Here is a 22,580-nt window from a genome sequence, read left to right as displayed (position 1 = left end):
AATGTTTGTTAGGTCGAACCAAGGTTCGAACCTTCATTGTTTTAGGGGATCTAGTGTCTTCCTCGGGGAGTTGTTTGGGTTTGATGGGAACCTTGAACTTATAGAGTTTTGGACCGAAAATAATCATAATCTGTTTTATGTAAATAAATCCATAATATATTTATTAAGAATATAATGCTTTTAATTAATGACGCTGATTCAACGGACTTAGGAATGAAAGTGAGTTTTTAAAACGGGAATGGGTCGGTGATCCTAGCTTTGGGAACTTTATTTTGAAAGGTGTTGGAAATGAAAACTGAACTTTGGAATTAACGACATAATGTACTAACTTACGATGGAACATTTTACCTAATAAGAGAACTATTTTTAAGGGAACTCATTTTATGGGAAAGAATTTGAAGACGGGCTTTAGCCAAGGGTCTGGGCGTTAGTAAGGTACCTAGTAGAGTACTCTTGGCACAACAGGAAGTGACGGTCAGCCGCGTAGAGTGGTATCGTTCCTGTTGATGTCTGGCGTAGCAAGCAGGATGGTTAAACCCGTAGGGTCACAACCGACTTGACTATAGCCTAGGTTTCTCGTTGTAGAAGCCTCTGGTCAATGAACCAATTTTTACCTGTGAGGACAAATCGTTGTTTTGCTAATCATATTGCACATATGCATACACGCGATGAAGTGCCGAGTGGAGTACTTCGGTATAGTAGGAAGCAACGATCAGCCGTGTAGAGTTGAATCGGTCTTGACTATACCTGGCACAGCAGGAAGTAACGATCATCCGTGTAGAGTTGTATCGCTCCTGTTGATGTCCGGCATAGCAAGCAGAAATGGTCGAACCGTGTAGAGTTGGATCATCTTGACTATAGCCAAAGGTGATAAGCGACGCCCGAGCAGAAATGGTTAAACACGAGGCCAGTGTTACGACCGTCTCGAGGTGCCCAGCCTTTAAGTGGCAATACCGTTGGTTTGTCCCGCCGCCAAGCAGAGTGACGTTATTCTGATTTGTGTCAGCATATTCTGCATCGATACACAATGCATCTTATTATGATTGACGTTGCATGACATATCATGCACTCTAGCTATAGTTGTTGAGATCTGATGATTTGATGTTGATAAACATCGTTATGTGTTTTGATGATTGAATTGTGTAAGAGATTCGATAACATGCTATGTATATACCTTAGGGTAGACAATACATAACTTATATGTATATATACAACATATATATATATATATACCCCCTTTATCGCATGTTGATTGTATATCTATTGTATTCTGTAAGTTGACCCTAGCGCCTTGGCTTTGTTTGTATGTTTGTGTTTTGGCGGTCAGCCTGCTATCAGGCGTCTGTCAGCCGGTTCGTGATGATTCGTTGTGCGGGAAAGACCCGAAGCGAAATGACGATTACTGAAGCTTTCGACGAGGACCCGGACTTCATGCCTGATCGAGGGAGGGTCGATGATAGTAGTGTGGGATATGGGTGGTTAGAGTCTTTTGAGTTGGTTGTTATTGTCATAGCTCTGATTCGTCATTCATATTTTTGGGCAGGGTAGGTCCCCGACACGTTACTTTCGTGTGGTTCTCCGTAGTTGGGAATCACATGGAGTAGTCGGTTGTAGAGGTCTAGAGGAGGCCATCTGGGGCTGACTATTCCCTTCTGTCACTTGTATAATATTTCGAACTAATTATGCTTTCTGAAAAATTGTAAACCTAGCCGTCACTTGAGGATACTTGTGACGATGCTTTTAGTTACAGCAGGACTGTAATAGTATTGTATATTAGTTTATGTTTATCGCATTTTGGGGTTGAGTCTTTAGTTTAAAATGTTCTTTATTCCAAAAGAAAACGAAAAAAATATACCTGCATTTTCTGCTTTATTTTATTTTCAAGTTACTAAGTGACACACGGAAATCGGGGTGTTACAGTTTCCCACACTCCACCTTCCTTTTTCCTTTGTTCCTGCGGCGACACACTTTGCACTGTTCCTCTTCGGTATTCGGCTCGCCCCGTGACTGGTCAACTTTTCCCAATTGGCTTTGCTCGCTGCAACTTCGTTGGAGCTTCAACTGGACCGCACCCTGTAGCACTGCCCCCCTCTCACCACTTTCTTCCTGACACATGCCCAAAAGGGTTGGCTTTTTGAACCTAGGCAATCCCCAAAATGTTGCGTCCTTTTGAATCCGATTGAAGAGGTCAAAATTTTCTACTACCAACTTCTCCAAGCGCCTTTCCTGATCAGCTATGAGCCTGGGCTCAATCGCCAATACACCCCTACTGAATTTATACATTTCCAGGTCCCCAATCACGTTTGCCCAGCTCTCCTCAGCATGAGCATCGGTAAATTGCCCATCTTTCCATGTCCTGTCGTCTGGCCTTTCCTAATTTCGGTTTCTTCTTGGTCCCCCGTACCTTTCACTGATCCATCGGCCCTGTCTTCTCGCGCTGTTCTGATCCCGGCCCTGGATGCTCCGCTGATCCTGATCGCCTTCTAAAATCTCAATCTCGTGACATCTATGCCCGGCGTCAGCTCCCTTCTTACCATACAAGCTCATGCAGTTCTTGTAACATTCCATCGCTCGATGTTGGTCTACCGCGATCTTTCCTATCTTCCCGCAGGTTAGCGGGTATTTCACCGGCAAGTGGGCTGTCGATATTACCGCACAAAGGCGGTTCAACGTGTTCCCACCAATGATGACATTATACGACGCGACTACCTGCAAAACCAAATACCTTACTCGCAAGAGCTTCGCGTTCTCATCAACGCCAAAAACTGCGTCCAAATCCAAGTAGTCGCGTACCCAAACCTGTTCGCCCAAAAAACCTACCAAAGTCCCAGAATATGGCATCAGGTCTTGATCTGTTAACCCCAATTGATCAAATGCGTCGCCATAGATGATATCCGCAGAACTACCCTGATCTAGAAGCACTCTATGCACATTGTAATTGTTGATCCTCGCCATTACCACCACGAGATTGTCCTTATGTGTCTTAATTCCTTCAAAGTCTGCCGACGCTATCACTATGTCCGGGTGTTGAAAACCAAATGGGATTGAAAACTCTTGTACTGAACTTACCGCCCTAACATGCCTTCATCTTGCCGCTTGTGTGTCGCCGCCTCCTCCGAAGCCCCTGCAATTGTATTGATCGTCCCAACCGGCGGTTCGAGATCCTTGTTGAAGGTTTCTTCGGCTCCTTTCTTCCTTGTCGCCAATGTCTCTTTCTCGTCCGCTGTTGGTGTTCGACGGCGGTCATCCCGCCTGCGATCCTCCTGCTGGAGGTTTCCCTTGTAGCGATTTCCCTGTTGGCGCTCTCCGTTCCAGCGATCGCCGCGATCATTCATTTGTGGGTGTCCCGCCCTGATCAACCTCTCCATCTCACTTTTCAACGTGAAACAATCACCGGTGTCGTGGCCCGTCGAGCGATGATACTCGCACCACTTGGTTTTGTCAACTACCACCCGCGGCGGATTAACATCCCTCTCGCCCTCTTCAACTGCATGCGTTGCCTTGACCTCCCGAAGCGGTTCTATCAAATGTGCATTCAGGTTTTTGCCTGCCCCCTCTCGCTGGCGAGAATCAGTTTGCCACGGGCGCCGCGCTCAAAGTTTTCCTTCTTCAGATAGAGTTGGTCCTTCGCTATCTTCTCCGATGGTTTGATTTTCTCATCCCTTCGCTTGCTACTTTCTCCCTTCTCTTGACCACGCCTGCCTGCTGGCGATACGTCCCTCTGACCGTCATCTTTTTCCGTCTTGGCACGCCTCCTTTTGAACGCATCGTCTTCCTCATCCAGGATGTAAGTGTTCGCCCCAGCGCCGACTTTCGCCATCGAACGAGCAGGCTTCCGACTTAGCTTGCTGTTCAACATCCCCGGCAGCAGTCCATTCTTAAAGGCGCGCGCACAAGCTTGCGGCTCCGACTCCTCTATCTTGACGGATGCTGCATTGTACCGCTTCACATACTGCTTCAAAGTTTCTCGCTCTAACTGGTGAACGTTATACAGATCATCAATCGTGACTTGCTTGATCTTGCTTGCAGAGAACTGAATAAGGAACTTCGACGAGAAATAGCGGAAGTTCGTGATAGATCCGCGAGGCAAAGTCTTGAACCAAGCCATCGCCGTGCCTTTGAAAGTTGACGGGAACATCCTGCACTTCACTGCATCAGAAGCTGCACTTATCACCTTCTTCGTGTTGAAGTAGAGCAGATGATCCTTCGGATCTGTCTTTCCGTTGTACGTCTCTAGAACGAGATTCTTCATGTTATCAGGAATTTCTACCTCCCTTACCGCCGCCGAGAAAGGCTCAAACTCAAGGCGATAATAGTCCAACTGCTCTTGCAAGTAATCATTCCGCTGTCGTATGTTGTCAATGTTGCGGACCAAACGTCTCCAATCTCTATGAGTGATCGGAGCTTGAGGTAATGGCAATCCGCCTCCCGAGGCTTCCGGAGAGAGTGCCGGAGATCCTTGCTGCGAAGGTAAGGATGATGGAGTAGGTAATGGAGGCGTCGGAGAAGGAGGAGGAGGAGGCAGTGGAGGCGGAGGAGGAGTCGATTGCTCAGGTTGCTCGCGACGAACCTCCTCATGACGAGGCCTCCTCCTCACACGACGCGGTGGTGAACCATGCCTCTGCTCCAACGGCTCGCTGCGTTGATGAAGACGAGTCTCCATTGAATTTCAACCGTGAACCAGAAATTCAACCAAAAACACGAAAATCAGAGGAAATTGCCCAAAATTCCGAATTTCTCTCAACCAAAATAGCAATCCACGTAGTCTGGGAATCGAAATCTACAGCCCACAGACGGCGCCAAAAGTTCCTGCCAAGAACATAGAAAGAAGGTATAGTACCTAGAGTGAGAGGATTGCTATGAGTGAATCTAGAGAGAGAGCGTGTAACAGCTTAGAGAGAGAGTGTAACTGAATCTCAAGTTTGTTATTCATGAAATGAGCCAAGAGTCTCTTACAATTGGTAATCACCCCCTATTTATACGCGAGGGGTTGGACCTGGCGTATCTAACTGTCCTTAGTGGGCCGATTGGGCCTCTCGGAGAAGGCTCATCCCTTTGGCTTGTGCATCACCTTTGGTCGAGCATCCCTAGGCAACGGCCTCTGGGGTCTCGCCCAATCCAGGTAAACTACCACCAGTAGGTGAAGGTGGACTGAGCAGAAGAAAAATTAGCCCCGATGATGCAAAGTGACTCCCTCCACCACCTCTGATTTCCCAAAAAGCAAAAAAAAAAAAAAAAAAAACTCATTTGAGGTGATTATCGGATCTAACTCGATCACAATCACTAAATGAAAGAAGTGTTAAAGCAAATGTCCTATTCAATGACTGTTCAATATTTAAAAGATACTTTTTATTTTCCGTTCTCAACCCAAACTCAATTCTACTATGCTATCAAACTTGAAACTTACTCATGTCAAACTTATTTCCATCAAAATATAATTTTACGTCACTCTTAATCATAGGGTGACTTTGTGAAGCGCTAGATCGAGAACTATGAGAAAGATGTTTATCCTTTTATTTCTATTTTAAATATTATAAGCATAATCATACTCAGACAGACATTGAGTAAAAGGGAAAGAGGATTTAGACAATAATAAAATGGCAAGCACAAGGCACCCTCCAACTCCCACACGTAATTTATTATTTATTATTTATCAGTGTCAATTTCATCAGCATTTATATGATTGTCCATAGTCAACGAAGATGGGTAGCGACGGAGGGAGTGGGGTGTCTGCCTCATGCTCCAATCACCCTCAAGTTGGAAAATTTTCTAACTAGTACTTAGTGAAAAAATATTTTTTTGCACCCCTCACTTTTAGTTTATCCAATAGGTGAAGTAGAGAATACCTTTCCATGGCATAAATGTCTGATGGCTGATGCATGATTGATAAGTTATCTATACCAAAAAAAATGATTGATAAGTTCTAAATTTATAGTCCAATCACTTTTGCTAGTCACACTTATAAATTGCAGTTAATGTGGTGATCGATTAATTGGTGTGTTTCAGTGTTTAGGTACTGCTTGTGCCTTCTCCACTCTGATGTACTCAAAAGAAATTGAAGTAATGTGGTGCTAAATATACTAAAACTGAACTATGATTTTCTACATGATAATGAGAAAAAAAATATTCTTTGAAATAGCTTCTTTCTCTGCGATTTTCTGCTATGAACTTAATGTGGGCTACTTTTTCTACTACCTTTTGAGAGGGTATACCCAATTAATGTCTTTTTGTCAAGTCTCATTTTTTGTTCTTGTCAAAATCCTTATGAGTTGATTAGTATCTCTTGTACTCAAACTAATTATATATTTCTCATGCTTATAAAAAATTGCTAGTTATATATGATTTTTTTGCACATGCTTTGTGAGAAAAATTAAAATTTTCTTATAAGTTACATTCCTTTAAATCTTCGTCACCCCTTATAAAATTCCTGCCTCCGCCACTGGGTAACAAGATGTGGCATAGTAGTTACTAGTTAGTTCATTTTGTCTCTCGGTTTGTCTTCAGTTGTTTCAGTGATGGCAGAAGGAGGTGCAGGGTAGATCCTATATGGATAATATTATTAGAGATTCTCGTTCTTATGTTCAGTTTTTTGATTTATTTTATTTGTCTTTTGTTAGACGTTCTGGTAATGCGATTGCAGACTATTTGACTAAGAAAGCTTCCACTTATGCTAATTTTGTGTGGGTGGAAGAAGTTCCTGATGCCGTTTCTGATTTGGTAAACTTGGATGTAATTGCTTCCCGGCCGACTGGTCCTTAATAATATTCATGTTTAGTTTCAAAAAAAAAAACAGTTCATTTTGTCTCTTAATCATGAAATCGGAAATTCGATCCTTGTCATTGAAAAAAAAACGTATATTATGATTAGTTGTTTCTGAACAAAGTAGTCATTGTTGTTTCCGATGAATTCCTTGAGCTCACGAAAAGAAAAAAACAAGGATTGGTAGTTAAGTATACATTTTTGTTTTGTTTGATACTAGCTAAGTATACATTCTTAATTCAACAGGCGGTGGAATAGTTATTGAGTAATGCATCCAAAAAATATGCCACATTAAATGCAACTGTCTTCAAGTCAAAGAACTCTATTATGCTCTTCGAGTACAAGAATTTCACCAAAAAATAACTTAACTTGCACCACAATGTGCTAGCTATGAGACCATAAGATATGTTTACACAAATTCAAGCTATATATTTCAATTACAATTCATTGATATGGATGTTCAGAAAAGGCCAATGCCCTAGGGAAGCTAATTACAAAGAGAGCAGTGAGAATTATACCACTAGCAAATTTACACCATAGTCACAAATATAGTTACAATAATCTGATGACAAATTCAATGCTTCTGTCATCTTATAATCCTAAGCATCTAAGCCTAAATGTCATAAGATTGGAGAGATTCTTGTTCTTGAATCAGCCTCAGAAACAAAGAAATAACGTAAACAACTAAAAGCCCTCCTCCCAAGACTCCATCAAGCTTCATATCTCTTTTAATCAAAACCACAAGAGCCCAAACCAATCCAACAACCAAAAACACCAAAGTCTCCCAAAGAAATGGATCTTTAGGGATCAGAACAGATTGTGGGTACTGTGACCATGTTGCAGCCACAAGAGACAAGCCTAACCCAACAACAGTATTGAAGATTGGACCAGCATAGCAACCTGATATTGCTATTTGAGCACCCTCTTGTCCTCCATTTAGAGCCATGGTTAAATTTGTCAGCAAATCCCCAAGTGAATTCCCCCAGGCAAGAACTGTTAACCCTAGTATTGAAGGACTAATTCCGCAAATGTGCCCAATTGAAACCAACAATCCTACTAGCTCCTGAGCTATAATGTAACTCCATGCCACACTCATTACAAACCCTCCTGCAAGCCAAGGATATAAGCACCTCTTTGGTGGCAGTGTCATTTCGGTTGCGAAAAATGAAGTTACACCAAACACAAGGCCAACCAAGGATGCAATTCCATAAACAACAATATGGTTTGTACTGAAGAAACTGTTTCCTGTGGGAGGGTTCCACAAAACACACAAAAGAAGTGGTGCTAATACCACTGAAGAAACTGCATACAGCTTTGACCATTTCTCTTCACATACAACAGGAATTGTCAATCTCCTTGGCAAATAAAGGGGCATCTCAAGAACATAAAGCAATATTCGACAAATCGAAGATCTCAAGCGACAACAACTCTTATCAAAATTCAGGTCATACTCTTCAATAACATTTTGAACACAATCAATAGATCCTTCCTTCACATCTATGAGAAGAGGGACACTAAAACTCAAGTCATCACCGTAACTTGAAATACAACCATTTTCGGCATCACCACCACCACCACCTTCCTTCCATCGCGTAGAAGAGACATAAACCACAATCACATACACCCCATATATCAAACAAAAACCAATTGCTCCAAAAACATCAATCTCACCAGCAATCAAAACACATGACAAGCACATGAGAACCATAAGAAGAAAACAAACATCTCTTACAAAAGCATATTTCATAACTTGAACCCCCCTGTGCCTTATTGAAATACTCACTACTCCAACCACAACACATGAAACAAAAGAAACCCCTCCAAGAACCATGTTCAAGCCAATGCTCTGGGTCCCAGTACCCTGGAAAGAGACAAGGCTGGAGAAAACATCAGGCGCACCATTTCCAAGAGAGAGAAGAGTCACTCCCGCAATTGTAGGTGACAATCTCAGCAATTTAGAGAGGTTTTCCAGGGAAGGACAAAAATACTCAGAAGTTGTACTAGCCAAGAGATAAAACAGAACAAGGAGCCAGAGAAACAAAAGAGTGTAACCCAATAGAGGGAATCTCCCAAATTGGCAATGGAAAAGGTAAAGGTAATCAATATATCCCTCAGAGACACATGGGTCATGGGATTTAAGGTACAAGCACTGGGCTTTGTAGTCAGCTATGTTGTCTAAGCTCTTGCAGTCCTGTTCTTTTTCGCTACCATCATGAAAACCGGAGTTGTTACTCACCACCACATCAATTTTTGCAGTGTGGAAGTGAGTAATCATGAAAGCACAAATCAATAGGAGAAAGGAGGTGTTCAGGAACAAGGTGTAGTAACCCTTGTGTTTGGACAGAGGAACTGTGATAGACATATTGAGAGAGAGCGAGAAAGTGAGAAATTCTTACACCTCTGTTTCAAGAACCGAGTAAGTGAGTTGAAAAAGGATAACTTGATGTTTAAGGAAAGCAATGTATTTGTGGGCGTGAAGCAAAAGAAGAGAGCTAAAAATCTCACAATTAAAAAAGAAGACAGTGAAAGAGACCAGCAAAAAAATTAAAGATAGGAACATACAACAAATGTAATTGAGCACGTAATGGATTTTTTGTTTTTTCTGATCTGAATGATTTTTTTTTTTGGGAAATAGAAATAAACGGATGGTGGGTGAGAATAAGGGAAATAATACATTATAAAAGACAATGATTGGATTTGTTTGTGTAAAAATAATTTGCTATCAAGGACTGCTAGAAAAATTTAGTGCGAGAGTTGCTATCACATACGTCTTGTGTGGCGTGGATCTTGCATTGCAATTTGAGGATGGTGAAAGGCAAACATATAGGGAGACAAACAAGTGTCGCGGTCGGTAAGAAAATACTCTCATCCACGGGTCAGGGGAGGAGTTTATTTTAAGCCATCTTTTTTTTATTATTTTAAAAAAGTGTTTTTACCCGTGTGTTATACGGCGAATTAATTATTTGAGCTGATATCAATCAACAATTTGATTACAGAAAAAGCGACATACTTAGAATGACACTACAATCATAATAAGAAGGCTAGAATGTTTCAAAAACATTTATTTAAATACTCAGTTGTAGTGTTTTGAACTCATAAACTCTTTTAACAGATGTAAATAACCCCAAAACTAAAAGGGGATGTTGCTCTTTGTATTTCTAACCATTAAAATGTACTTAAATGGTAGAGATCTAAATAATCAATGCACATGTATACTTTTGCGTTGCATCGAGGATTTTGCTCTTCGTATTTTTAATCAATTATACTCTAAATATCAAAATTATGAGAATTGCGCTTAAATTACATGAAAATTTATTTTTTATTAGTTTTTACTAAAAAAAGATTTCATGTCAAAATGTTTCTCCCCATGAGGGTACTAAATATTTACCCCATATTACATACTATCACCATTAGATTATCATACTTTTAAATTTATACTTCTAAAATAAACAAAAAAGTTATGAAAGTATCAAAGTATATTTTCCCATTGTTAAATATGAAACTTAATACTTCAAAACCTTATAAAAAAGCAATGATATTATTAAAGTTCATTTTTCAATTGTTCCTCCATCAAATAGTGGTTGCAGACCACGTCAGTTCACAATAATAACAACTTGAAACTCGAAGTCGTGTTGTCACTCAAAGTTTTGTACTCTTCCTCTTGCATAATTTGCAATAACATGTTTTCATTTGATAACTATAGAGTTGAGCAAGATGTCAACAATAGCAACATATAATTATGAGTTGTATGCAATAAACAAAGTACCCTAAAGAATTCACATATATAAACAAAACCATAATAGACTATTAAAAAGTTACAAATAAATGAAATTGGAGACTGTAATTTATAGCAGCAATCAGAGAAGCTTTTTTTGCAAATCTTTCCAAGACCACTTGTACCCCAGGTTCATATTTTGCAAATCTTTCAAAGACCACTTGTACCCTAGGTTCATATGTACAGAATATTTCAAAAGGAATCAATTATGAATATATTGAATTGCGGGAAAAAATACTACAGATATAGAGGACACTGCAATTAGAATTTCATTTAGGAGCCAATAATCTTCATTCAACCTTATGCAAACATACAATGCTCATATTACAGGAAATGGTAAAATGGAACTCATAATGTAGCTAGCTAAGGGGATAGCTTCCTCTTACTCAGATTTGTAAGATCAAGTTTTGATCTAGTAGTACAACTCTATGTTTTGATGATTACAAGTTAACCTTTTGATATGAACAATTGTGGTACTCTAACGTGTTTTTCTGAGTGTGCTATTTACAGGCTCTGACCTCAACTCAATCTCACACAAATCAGAAGCACTGTGTATAAAGAGCGACCCAAGCAACGCTTTCGCATTCACCATGTTCAGTATGAACAGTGGAAAAGCTTCAGAAGTTCTGAAGTCATACAAACTCTGATGTGGACTCAGTCACTAGAAGTTCTGAAGATCCAGAAAGTCTGATAACCAAGAAACACTGAAGGTCAGATATTCTGATGGTGTAGAAGACTCTGAAGATCCAGAAGCTGATTAGTGAAATTCTGATGTCCAGAAGCAAGATACTCTGAAGACCATGTACTTCCCTCTGAGTTCAGAATCAGAAGAAACAATGGTCAGAGGATCTGGGCTTTCCCTCTGACTCTGATCAACCGGCTTCACAAGTTCCAACATGAAGCTTTCTCCTGATCAGAAGTCTCCTAGGTTTAAAGGTCAAGTCGCTATCCAAGTACAAAAGCAACTGTACCTTCCTGACGACCTACCTAACAGTCTTAGACACAGCAGAAGCTGGATTTTCCAGAACTGCCCTCCAACGGTAGCATTTCCCATGCAACGCTCAACCCTAATCCTTGGAGTATATAAAGAGGCTGAAGACTGAAAGAAGCGGCTAGAAGCATTCACATACGCGCAAGACAAATTCAAATTCTTCTAAGCTTTCTTTCATCTGAAATTCATTGAGTTTACTATTAGCTTTTTAGAAGCAAATCTCTTGTAAACAATTCTTTGATAAACAGTTTGTTTAGTTCCTTTAGGAGATCAAGGTTGATCGGATCCTAGAGAAGACTAAGAGAGTGAATCTTAGTGTGAGCTAAGTCAGTGTAATTGTTAGTCACTTGTAGGTTTCAAGTGCAGTTGTAACTCTTACCTGATTAGTGGATTGCCTTCATTCTAAGAAGGAAGAAATCACCTTAACGGGTGGACTGGAGTAGCTTGAGTGATTTATCAAGTGAACCAGGATAAAATCCTTGTGTGCTTTTCTATCTCTTATCTTTGGCACTTAAGTTCTCGAAAGATTTGTCAAAATCTTTAAGGTGGAAGCTTTATCTTGAAAACGTTATTCAACCCCCCCCCTTTCTACCGTTTTTCATACCTTCAAGATTTTCCTTGCCCTTCTCCTTTCCCTCCTCTTTAATTCTAACGGATTCTATCAGCAATCATGCAAGCCAGCTCATGCTTCCAGAATGATAGTTTCCTTGCATTTTCCACGTAAATGAGACCTGGTATCTCCACATTCATAACTGAGAAAACTGAATTGTTAATCTCTTGATTTTCCTTCCTGTGATAATGGGCAAGCGCACTATCATAAATCAATAAAAGTGACATGATGTATGATGTAATTTTTATCTTTACCTGTAAAAGAAATTGAAAGGGAAAATACTTTAAAAACCTGGATATTCAAAGTTATTAAATCAAGAATTTGGAAAAGAAGATATGTTTGATAAGAAGACGCAGAATTATGTTTTGGAATCATCTTGTAATATTGCAAAGCTTGATTATAGGTTGCAAAGCATGCAGTATCAAAGACCAAAACTTTAACCCTATGAAGATTTTAGAGACCCACAAATGAATTAAGTCAAAAAAATAAAAAAAACGTGCCCACTTTGTAAAGAGGGTAAACAAAAATCAACATCATTCACCTGGGAATCCGGAGTGACGAACATTGCGATCACAACCATGGCAATACATGGATACTTTATGAACAACACTTGCATAATTAGGTACACACAACGCCCCCAGCTCCCAACTCTTCTTCTGAACGTTCTTCCACTTCCTCAGCTTCCTCTTCTTCTCTTCACCATCATTGAGTTCCTCAAGTTTCTTCTTGTTTGGTTTCGTATCCTCGTACTCAGAACATAACATAAAAAGGAAAATGAAAGAAAAAAATAAGAACCCGAAGATTAATTAGCTACAGAGTATAATTAACTTCAAATTTCAAGAAGATTCAGAGAAATTACCATGAGTCAAATTCCAAGCTGACACCAATGAATTATCTTACCACTCAAGTGCCATTAATGATGAAAGCATGATGAATTGATTAATGGAAGCAGAAAAATAGAAGAGCGTGAAGGTATGAAAAACGGTAGAAAGGGGGGGTTTGAATAACGTTTTCAGTATAAAACTTCCACCTTAAAGATTTTGACAAATCTTTCGAGAACTTAAGTGCTAAAGATAAGAGATAGAAAAGCACACAAGGATTTTATCCTGGTTCACTTGATAAATCACTCAAGCTACTCCAGTCCACCCGTTAAGGTGATTTCTTCCTTCTTAGAATGAAGGCAATCCACTAATCAGGTAAGAGTTACAACTGCACTTGAAACCTACAAGTGACTAACAATTACACTGACTTAGCTCACACTAAGATTCACTCTCTTAGTCTTCTCTAGGATCCGATCAACCTTGATCTCCTAAAGGAACTAAACAAACTGTTTATCAAAGAATTGTTTACAAGAGATTTGCTTCTAAAAAGCTAATAGTAAACTCAATGAATTTCAGATGAAAGAAAGCTTAGAAGAATTTAAGTTTGTCTTGCGCGTATGTGAATGCTTCTAGCCGTTTCTTTCAGTCTTCAGCCTCTTTATATACTCCAAGGATTAGGGTTGAGCGTTGCATGGGAAATGCTACCGTTGGAGGGCAGTTCTGGAAAATCCAGCTTCTGCTGTGTCTGTAACTGTTAGGTAGGTCGTCAGGATAGTACATATGCTTTTGTACTTGGATAGCGACGCGACCTTTAAACCTAGGAGACTTCTGATCAGGGGAATGCTTCATATTGGAACTTGTGAAGCCGGTTGATCAGAGTCAGAGGGAAAGCCCAGATCCTCTGACCATTGTTTCTTCTGATTCTGAACTCAGAGGGAAGAACATGGTCTTCAGAGTATCTTGCTTCTGGACATCAGAACTTCACTAATCAGCTTCTGGATCTTCAGAGTCTTCTACACCATCAGAACATCTGAGCCTTCAGTGTTTCTTGGTTATCAGACTTTCTGGATCTTCAGAGCTTCTCGTGACTGAGTCCACATCAGAGTTTGTATAACTTCAGAACTTCTGAAGCTTTTCCACTGTTCATACTGAACATAGTGAATGCGAAAGCGTTGCTTGGGTAGCTCTTTATACGCAGTGCTTCTGATTTGTGTGAGATTGAGTTGAGGTTAGAGCCTGTAAATAGCACACTCAGAAAAACACGTTAGAGTACCACAATTGTTCATATCAAAAGGTCAACTTGTAATCATCAAAACATAGAGTTGTACTGCTAGATCAAAACTTTGATCTTACAATCTCCCCCTTTTTGATGATGACAAAACTAAGATTTTTGATGAACAATTCTTAAACATTAAACTGAATTCACTCAGAGTTTAGAGATATAGAATAACACTTATCCTGATGTGAATAGTTTATCTTGCTCATTCTGAATTCAAGTCACTGCTTGATTCTGAGCTTAGCTCCCCCTGAATCTAATACTTGATGAAAACGTTAGTAAAGTCTAGATTCTGAGCTAAATGATATAAGAGTTCAGAGTGAAAAACTTATGACATAGATGAAAATCGAGTAATCAGAGCGCATAAGTAATCAGAGTCACTGACAGGATATCAGAGTCTTGGGTATCAGAGTCAACTTAGAATCACTTCAGAAGAAGTGAAATGTATTCCTTGTATTTGCCCAGTGACACATCTATGGTCATGAAGGTGGAACTCTTAAATTCTCCAAAAGAAAAAATAAATCACACTAACACATCTTACACATCAAAAACTGGGTTTACTCCCCCTTTTTGTCATAAACAAAAAGCTTGGGGTGTGAAAAACTTAGCTTGAAGTACAAGGTACTCCCCCTTAGAGAAGGTCTAAGTTTAAAGGAAATGAAAACGATGCAAGAATCAGAGTTAGGCGAAATAAATAGAAGAGTTAATGCAAGAGAAGAACGTTTACCACCGGTCAAGTGAGTAAAGAAAAGGGTCAGTTACCAAGAACTTAACCTCGGGAAACCGTAGGAGCATTAACTTTCAGAGAGAAAGTGAAGCCTATATAAAGCGTTGGAGAGAAGGGTAAGCTTCACACCTCGAACAATTTTCAGTAAAGAAAATGGCATCATACATCGTAGCACTAGAAGAGCTGAGGAAGAAGGCCTTTGAGGAGGACTTGTTCCTGAACATCAGGCATCCTGAGGGTGCAACGACCATCGCGGAGCTGACACGGACACTGCTGGAAGAGGACCTGCGTCCAGAGGTGAAGAGAGACCTAAGGGAATTTCTTGCCTTCGTGGAGGAGGTACAAGAACTCAGCCGGCTTGAACTCAAGCTGCTGGAAGAAAAAGAGAGTTTGGAAGAGAAGCTCAAGACCGCAGAAGAGATTCTGGAGAGGGATGAGCTAAAGGACAGGCTCAACAACATCCAGCATGCACTGGAGCGTCTGGAGAAGGATAGGTCAGAGCAGCGCCAGGAGTGCAGAAGAATGAGGAGGGATCCTCCATTCTAGACTTAGGGAAAGAATGGATGATGTAAACATAAAGAATGTATGATGTAAACAGAAAAATATTATGAATAAAAGGATTTTTGCAAACATATGTGACACAAATATATATAGATATGCATATTAATCACAAACGAACAAAGTAGAATAAGTAAATAAAAAGAAACAGAGTTTAACAAAAAATAAAACAACGTTAAAGAAAAAGAAAAACGAAGAGATCCTAAAGCTAAGGTTTATCAGTTCGTCGCAGAAGTTCCATCATCATGTGCTTCATTTCGATCAGCATGGATTCATGAATGTCAAGACGCTGTTCCATGATGTCGAGTCTGGATGAGCTTGACTGAGCAGAACCGGAAGGAACATTCTGAGCAGCTTGAGAATCTGGAATGGAAGCAGAAGCAGCAGGAGTAAACACTACTGGTGCAAGTGCTTGGCATCTAAGAGCTTCAGCCTCAGCCTCAAGTCGTTCTGCCTCTAATCGGGCTTGTTCAGCTTGAGCTGCTGCTTGACGTGCAGCTTCTTCTGCTTGAGCTTTCTTTCTCTTGGCTTCTTCAATAGCTTCGAGAAGCTTATGTCTCTGTTCTTGTTCATGAAGAGCCACCCTTCGAGCAAACCTTTGCTTTGCAGCCTCAATGCTCTGACTTCCCTCTGTATGCAGGAGCTGCATCATAATTGGAACTTGAGCCACTAGCCAAGTGCCCAGATTGTTCCACTCATCAGCCACACGTTCAGCATTCTCACTGAGGTCAGTCTGACCGTGCACATTGCGTAGCATCATAGAAGCTTCATGATAGAAAGTATTGATGCACTCAGAGAGAGATGTGGGTCGGAGGTGAGTGTAGGGAATTATGGAGAGGTTGGGTTCAGGAGAGGCTGGGTGATTGCTGCTGTGAGCTTCAGAGGCACCTTGTGGAGAGCCAATGTTAAACGTTTGAGCATTGGGTTCAGAGGTTCCAAGGTGAGGTTCTGAAGTTTCAACCAGAGGATGGGGTGATCTAACCGAGGATTGGTTAGATACTGATTGTTCGGGTTCAGGTTCTGGTTGAATAGGCTCTTGTTGGTCTGGGGCAGGGTGAGCTTGTTGAGCCAAAGGGTCTGCCTCTTGTAAAGGATTGGCCAAGATAGGTTCATCTGGGTCAACTAGACGTTCAGGTCTAGGGCCAGGATATCTCCTAGGGCTTGGACAGGTGAGGTAATACTCTTCTAAGGTAGACACCTTTTCTTTTCTGACCTCCATGAATTTTCTAATGGATTCAGAGTTATTGGAGGGAGAAGAATCAGCAACATTGGTTGGGAAGGATACAGGTGTAAAGGCTGTGGAAGAGTCTGTATCCGTGGGTTTGAGAGCCAGACGTTCTGATGCTCTTGGGACAGAGTGATCAGAGGTTCTGGGCTCAGGTTCTGTGTGGGTAGGCTCTGGTTGGGCATGAATGATGGGTTCAGAAGATAATGGGTTGTACTGAATGGTAATGGGAGAGGTAGGTTCTTCTAACCTAGAGGGTTGGTTCTGAAGCAAATTCCAGAAAGGTGCTTCAGTAGGGGAAGGTTGAAAGAATGAAGATCTTGGGGAATGTGGTGGAGAGGTGGTTTGAGCAGCTGGTTGGGATTCAGGGATAGGAGTGAGGGGATTTGAGGAGTGTTTGAGCATGGCAGATATAGGGAGTGCATCAAATACATTCAAATCATCATCAGAAGCAAGTGCAGACTTACTTGAATGGGCTGATGATCTAGTCACTCTGGCAGGAGGTTCAGTCCTTCTGACCACTTCAGCAGCTGGTTCCACCCGAGTAGGCTTCACCACGATTCTGACCTGCTTCTTCTTCTTCTTGGGAGGACCATCCTCATTATCACTATCATCACCATCATCAGGCTTTCTCTTCTTCTTTTTGACCAGAGGAACATCTGATTCCTCAGAAGATTCATCTAGGATCATCTTCCTCTGAGCTTTCTTCTGGGGAGGAGAAGGAAACTCTGGAGCTGGCGGCAGTCGGCTGAAGAAATCATCGAGATCAATTTCGAATCCTTGAGCCCTTAGGTCTTCAACATAGCACCTAATGGCGTCAGGATTGTCTGCCTGAGTCCACAGAGGGTAGTCATTCAGAGGCATCCTTCTGCTTCTGATTTCAGAAGATGTGTCTTCACGAGCAGGGGCGATTTTCTTCTGGACCAAACCCATCTTCTTCAGAGAATTTGCAGTGAAGACATCACTGACAATGGTAGTCAGATCCTCTACACATCCAGCATGGACCAGATCTTGCACCAGGTTGCTTTCAATGAAAAAGTCTGAGAGCAGTCTCCCAAAGGGGATGTACTTGATTGCTGACTTGATGGAGGCAGTGGTGCGAGACTTCCGGATACATTCCTTCAAGTAGGAGAACAGGAAGTAGGGAAGGCAGATCTTCTTCTGGTCTTGGATGAAGAACAACATCACCTTCTGGTTGAAGTTGATGTAGTCTGGAGAACTGCCCTTTGGTCTCTGGTTTATGCAGTGGAGCAGGATGAAGGTCCGTCACCTTGTAATTCGTCTTGCCCGGTTTGTAATTGGTGTACAGGGCCTCGTTGATTGTATTCTTGGTGCTGGGTTTCAGCTTCGATTCCGTGAGTTGGAAACGATACCCAAAAGCAGTGTCTGCACCCAGCAAATTCACGAAAGACTTCTCCGTGATGATGATCTTTCTGCCAAGAACGTGAGATACCACCTGAGTATCATCACAGTCGGCGTGCTTCCAGAATTCCTTTACCAGTCTATCATACACCGGTCCTCGAAGTCTGTTGAAGTAATTTCCCCAACCTTGAACTTGGACTTCAGGACGAAGATCATACCCATTTGTAGCCAGGTTGTCGAGGTCGAATCTCCATTCTGCCAGGACTTGAAGTTCCTCAGGAGCATATACGCAGTGAACGGCACAGCCCCGTTCTGCAATTGGAACAATCTGCTCTTGAGCTTGACCTTGATCTTGTGTCGGATTCTCAGGGCCCCGTTGACCCGTTGCTAGACCGACTACCATGTGAGGGAACTGAGGTGCATCTGTAGTAGATCTTCTGGTTTGACTCACCATTTTTTTTTTGAAGCGGTTGAAGGTTTGAGGTAGAAGATGAAGGTTGAAAGATGAAGAGAGATCGAGAGAGAAATCGAGGATGAGCGGTTTCGAAAAGCAGAGAGAGCGAGAGTAAAAACCGGAAGTGAAAGAGATCGTGTGTGTATAGTGGGTTTTGACAAATAACCGTTGTTGATTCAAAAAGCAATTTAAGATCAACGGTTGAAAATTAAAGATAGGTAGTAACAGTAAATACACAAATCACACTCAGGAGAGAAGCACATCTACACGCAATCATAACAGACTGTCACACGGGCACAAGGAACTATGCATCAGAAATACTGACACACGTGTTGTTGTCTCAGCTTCAGAGTCAGTACCAGTGGGTACACACACTCTGATTGAGTTACCTTCTGGACTAGACATCTTCTGATCAAGAAGTATCATAGTCAGAGGTTCTGATCCATCTTCACTCTGGACAAAAGTCCATGTTTAGATTTTTCAGAATAAAATTAAATCTATCCTCTGCTAAGGGCTTTGTAAAGATATCTGCCCATTGATGGTCAGTATCAACAAACTTCAGAAGAAGTACGCCCTTCTGTACATAATCTCTAATAAAGTGATACTTTACCTCAATGTGCTTTGCACTTGAATGCAGGATAGGATTCTTACTCAATGAGATTGCAGCAGTGTTATCACAATAGATTGGGATATTGCTCTCAAGGATCTGATAATCCTCCAGCTGATGTTTCATCCAGAGCATCTGAGTGCTGCATATTGCTGCTGAGATATATTCTGCCTCTGCAGTTGATAGTGCAATGGTTGATTGCCTCTTGCTTGCCCATGAGACTAGATTGCTTCCCAGAAATTGACAATTTCCAGAAGTACTTTTTCTCTCTGTTCTATCTCCAGCATAATCAGCATCACAGTAATCTGAAAGCTTATACTCTGATGTTTTCTTATACATCAAGCCAAGGTTAGTGGTGCCTTTCAGATACCTTAGGATCCTCTTAACAGCAGTTAAGTGGGTTTCCCTTGGATCTGATTGGAAACGAGCACATAAATGAACACTAAATAGTATGTATGGCCTAGATGCAGTTAAGTATAGAAGTGAACCTATCATGCCACGATAGAGCTTCTGACATACTTTACCACTTTTATCTTCTTTCTCCAGAATGCATGTAGGATGCATTGGAGTCTTGGCCACTATAGATTCCAGCATATTGAACTTCTTCAGAAGTTCTTTAGTGTACTTGCTCTGATGGATATATGTTCCTTCTGGTGTTTGATCAACTTGTATTCCCAGAAAGTACTTTAATTCTCCCATCATACTCATCTCGAATTCAGCCTGCATCATCTCAGAAAATTCTTTGCATAGAGATTGATTAGCAGAACCAAATATAATATCATCAACATAAATTTGCACAATTAAGATATCATCTTTATAAGTCTTGCAAAAAAGAGTTGTATCTTGTAAGGCCCAAGTTTTAACGCTTTGGATAAGTGAATAAAATAAAAGAGTTATTTGATTAAGATAAATTTGGGAAGGAAAAAGGTTCAAGAAAAGTCCAAGAATGTATCGGAAAAACCGAAAGAGTTATAGCACGACTAACATACGCTTAATCCTAGGTCAAAGGTATTAGTGAATAGTTAATTTACGTTTTAGGACACGATGGAAACTAATTCCAAAAATCCTCAGAGAAATGTTAGAACTTCTCTTTTCCGTCCTTAAACAACCATTTCGATGCGAAATCCTGGAAAGTACGAACGTCAAATTCCAATTCTCGGAAGTTTGCCGAAACGGAATCCCTGATAGTTCGAGAAACCTAAGATCGACAGACGATGAAGGTTTTTTTCTATTCGGAGCTGCAAAAGAAGATTCCACCCGCGTTCTCCTATTTCTCTCGTCAATTCTAATCTTTCTTCAGAAGGAAGTTTTCTCATCCGACGATCACTGCAAAAAGTAGTTTTTCGGGATAAACCGACTTACACCGACTTATGCCGATCTTGGATCTTCTGGTTTAATTCCAAGAATCCTATTTTGAGTTCTGGAATTCTGTCGCCAGAACCTATCTTAGAATGCGCAGAGGAACGCGCAGGAAAAATCGGAATCGCAAAAAAATCATTTTTCCGTTTTTTCCAAAACCTATAAATAGCTCGAAAATTAGATTTTTTGAGAAAAAAAACCCATTTTCCCCTCCCCCAAAACCGCGAGTTCCTAGAGAGAGAGAGAGAGATCCGGATCTTCGTCGTTTCTTGCCCGTTTGCTTCACCGATCGTCACTAATCGAAGACCTCGAGGTAGGTAATCTATACTCTCCTTCGAATCGTCGTTTCTGTCCATTTCTCCTGCGACTTTCTGAGTTCAAAATTTTGAGGTTTTTGAAAAACTGTTCAAATCAGCTGATTTCAGCGTCTAAACTTCTTCCCTGCATGCTCCTGAGCGTGTTCTGCGGATTAGATTTTGTCAAATGTCGACGAAATGCCGCCGGAATCAATTTCTACCCTAAATACCCATTTTTCGGCAAAGTCGCAACCTTTACGCTCTAATCTATCGACTTGGCTTAGTGCTAGTAGGATTTGTCGTCATAAACGTCGTTGTGGACGTCCCCATCCAATTTGTTTTTCAAAAATCCAATTTTGAAATTCTGAGCTAAAAATAATGACCAAACTACCCCTATATCAGTTTTCGATCCGAAAATTTTTCCGAGCCTAGAACCGTCTTAGTTACGGCTTATGTTAACCTAGGAACCAAGTTTGATCGAAGAAAAATCGACCATCCCAATTAAGGAAAGTGGCCGAGAGCTATATCAAGGGGGAGAAGAATCCGATTTTTCGAAAACTTGTCTTAACGCGTTAGATTGTCGTACCACGGAGGTAGTAGTGTACTGTGTAACCCTAGGACTCTTTGATTGCTGAGTTTCTGACTCTTGGTGTTGAATTCTGTGATTTTTGCTTAAGGTTCGTTTGAGGAGATTCCCAGAAATCAAGGAGAAGAGCTTGAAGAACATCTTGAGGAAGAAGCTGGAAGACCCACCGGTGAGGGCTACTCTCTGAATTACTAGATAATGCTTTAGGTGTCGACAAGATCGACTTGATTTATGTGTTATGCACTTAATTGCTAAATGTCTGAATTGTTCTCTGAGGCTTCGGCCGACCTTGTTGAGTACTTGATGCCATGATATTGTGTGCTAAATGATTCACATGCTATGTGCTACATGGTTAACTTAGGATGTGTTGGAATATGTTGTTTATGCTTTTGACTGAGCTGTTTTATTTATGCTATTCCACTTGTACCTGAGATTCTGAAGAGTGAGGTTTACGGGCAGGTCATGCCAAATTTTTATGAGATTTTGAGAGAGTTTTAAAAGGACGAACGGAGTTCGGACCTTGTCATGCTCCAATGGATCGAGACCTTCTCAGGGAATTACTTGGGATTATGGGAACTTTGAAACTCATAGGGAATACGATAAGACTAAAAAGGAGCTATTTTTACAAAGAAAATTCATAAGATATTAAACAACCTCTAAACCTTTAAATAAAGATAACAATCTCGGATGCAAGCTTTGGATTGAAGTTTAGTTTTGGAAAACGAGAAGTGTCGTCGGATCCAAGTGTTGAGAAGATTTCGAGTTCTGGGTATGTTGATACTCATTCGCTCTGGGAGCAGTTTGTTTAGCCATCCAAGGGATGAGCCGAGAAGCTTCACGGAGGTGTGAGACCTTGTGAATGCGTGATACTCCACTGAGGCGTGAGACCTTGTGGAAAGCATGGATCTTCACTGAGGCGTGAGACCTCGTGAACAGCATGAAACTTCATTGAGGCGTGAGACCTTGTGGAAAGCATGGATCTTCACTGAGGCGTGAGACCTCGTGAACAGCATGAAACATTCATTGAAGCGTGAGACTTCGTGCAAGTGTGTAAATTCACTGAGGCGTGAGACCTTGTGAAAGCATAAAACTTCACTGAAGCGTGAGACTTTGTGAATGTGTGAGACTCCACAGAAGCGTGAGACTTCGTGAGAGCATTGATGACTCGAAGAGT

The 22,580-nt window shown here is 41.0% G+C and overlaps 2 protein-coding genes across 2 annotated transcripts; both read right to left on the bottom strand.

Annotated features, from left to right (window-relative positions):
• Nucleotides 1-3,535: 3,535 nt before the first annotated feature.
• On the bottom strand, nt 3,536-4,663 carry LOC130736418 (uncharacterized). The gene has a single exon (XM_057588254.1). The coding sequence runs from the start codon at nt 4,661-4,663 to the stop codon at nt 3,536-3,538; it is 1,128 nt and encodes a 375-aa protein (XP_057444237.1).
• A 2,525-nt stretch (nt 4,664-7,188) lies between these two features.
• Nucleotides 7,189-9,221, bottom strand: LOC130737992 (cation/calcium exchanger 2-like). Its single transcript, XM_057589864.1, has one exon. It carries the CDS (start codon nt 9,119-9,121, stop codon nt 7,373-7,375), a length of 1,749 nt encoding a protein of 582 aa, XP_057445847.1. The 5' UTR covers nt 9,122-9,221; the 3' UTR covers nt 7,189-7,372.
• Nucleotides 9,222-22,580: the final 13,359 nt, after the last annotated feature.

Source organism: Lotus japonicus, chromosome 2 (assembly GCF_012489685.1).
Source record: "Lotus japonicus ecotype B-129 chromosome 2, LjGifu_v1.2".
Lineage (NCBI taxonomy): Eukaryota > Viridiplantae > Streptophyta > Magnoliopsida > Fabales > Fabaceae > Lotus > Lotus japonicus.
Note: the sequence above shows the minus strand (reverse complement) of the source record. Positions and strands in the feature narration are given on the sequence as shown.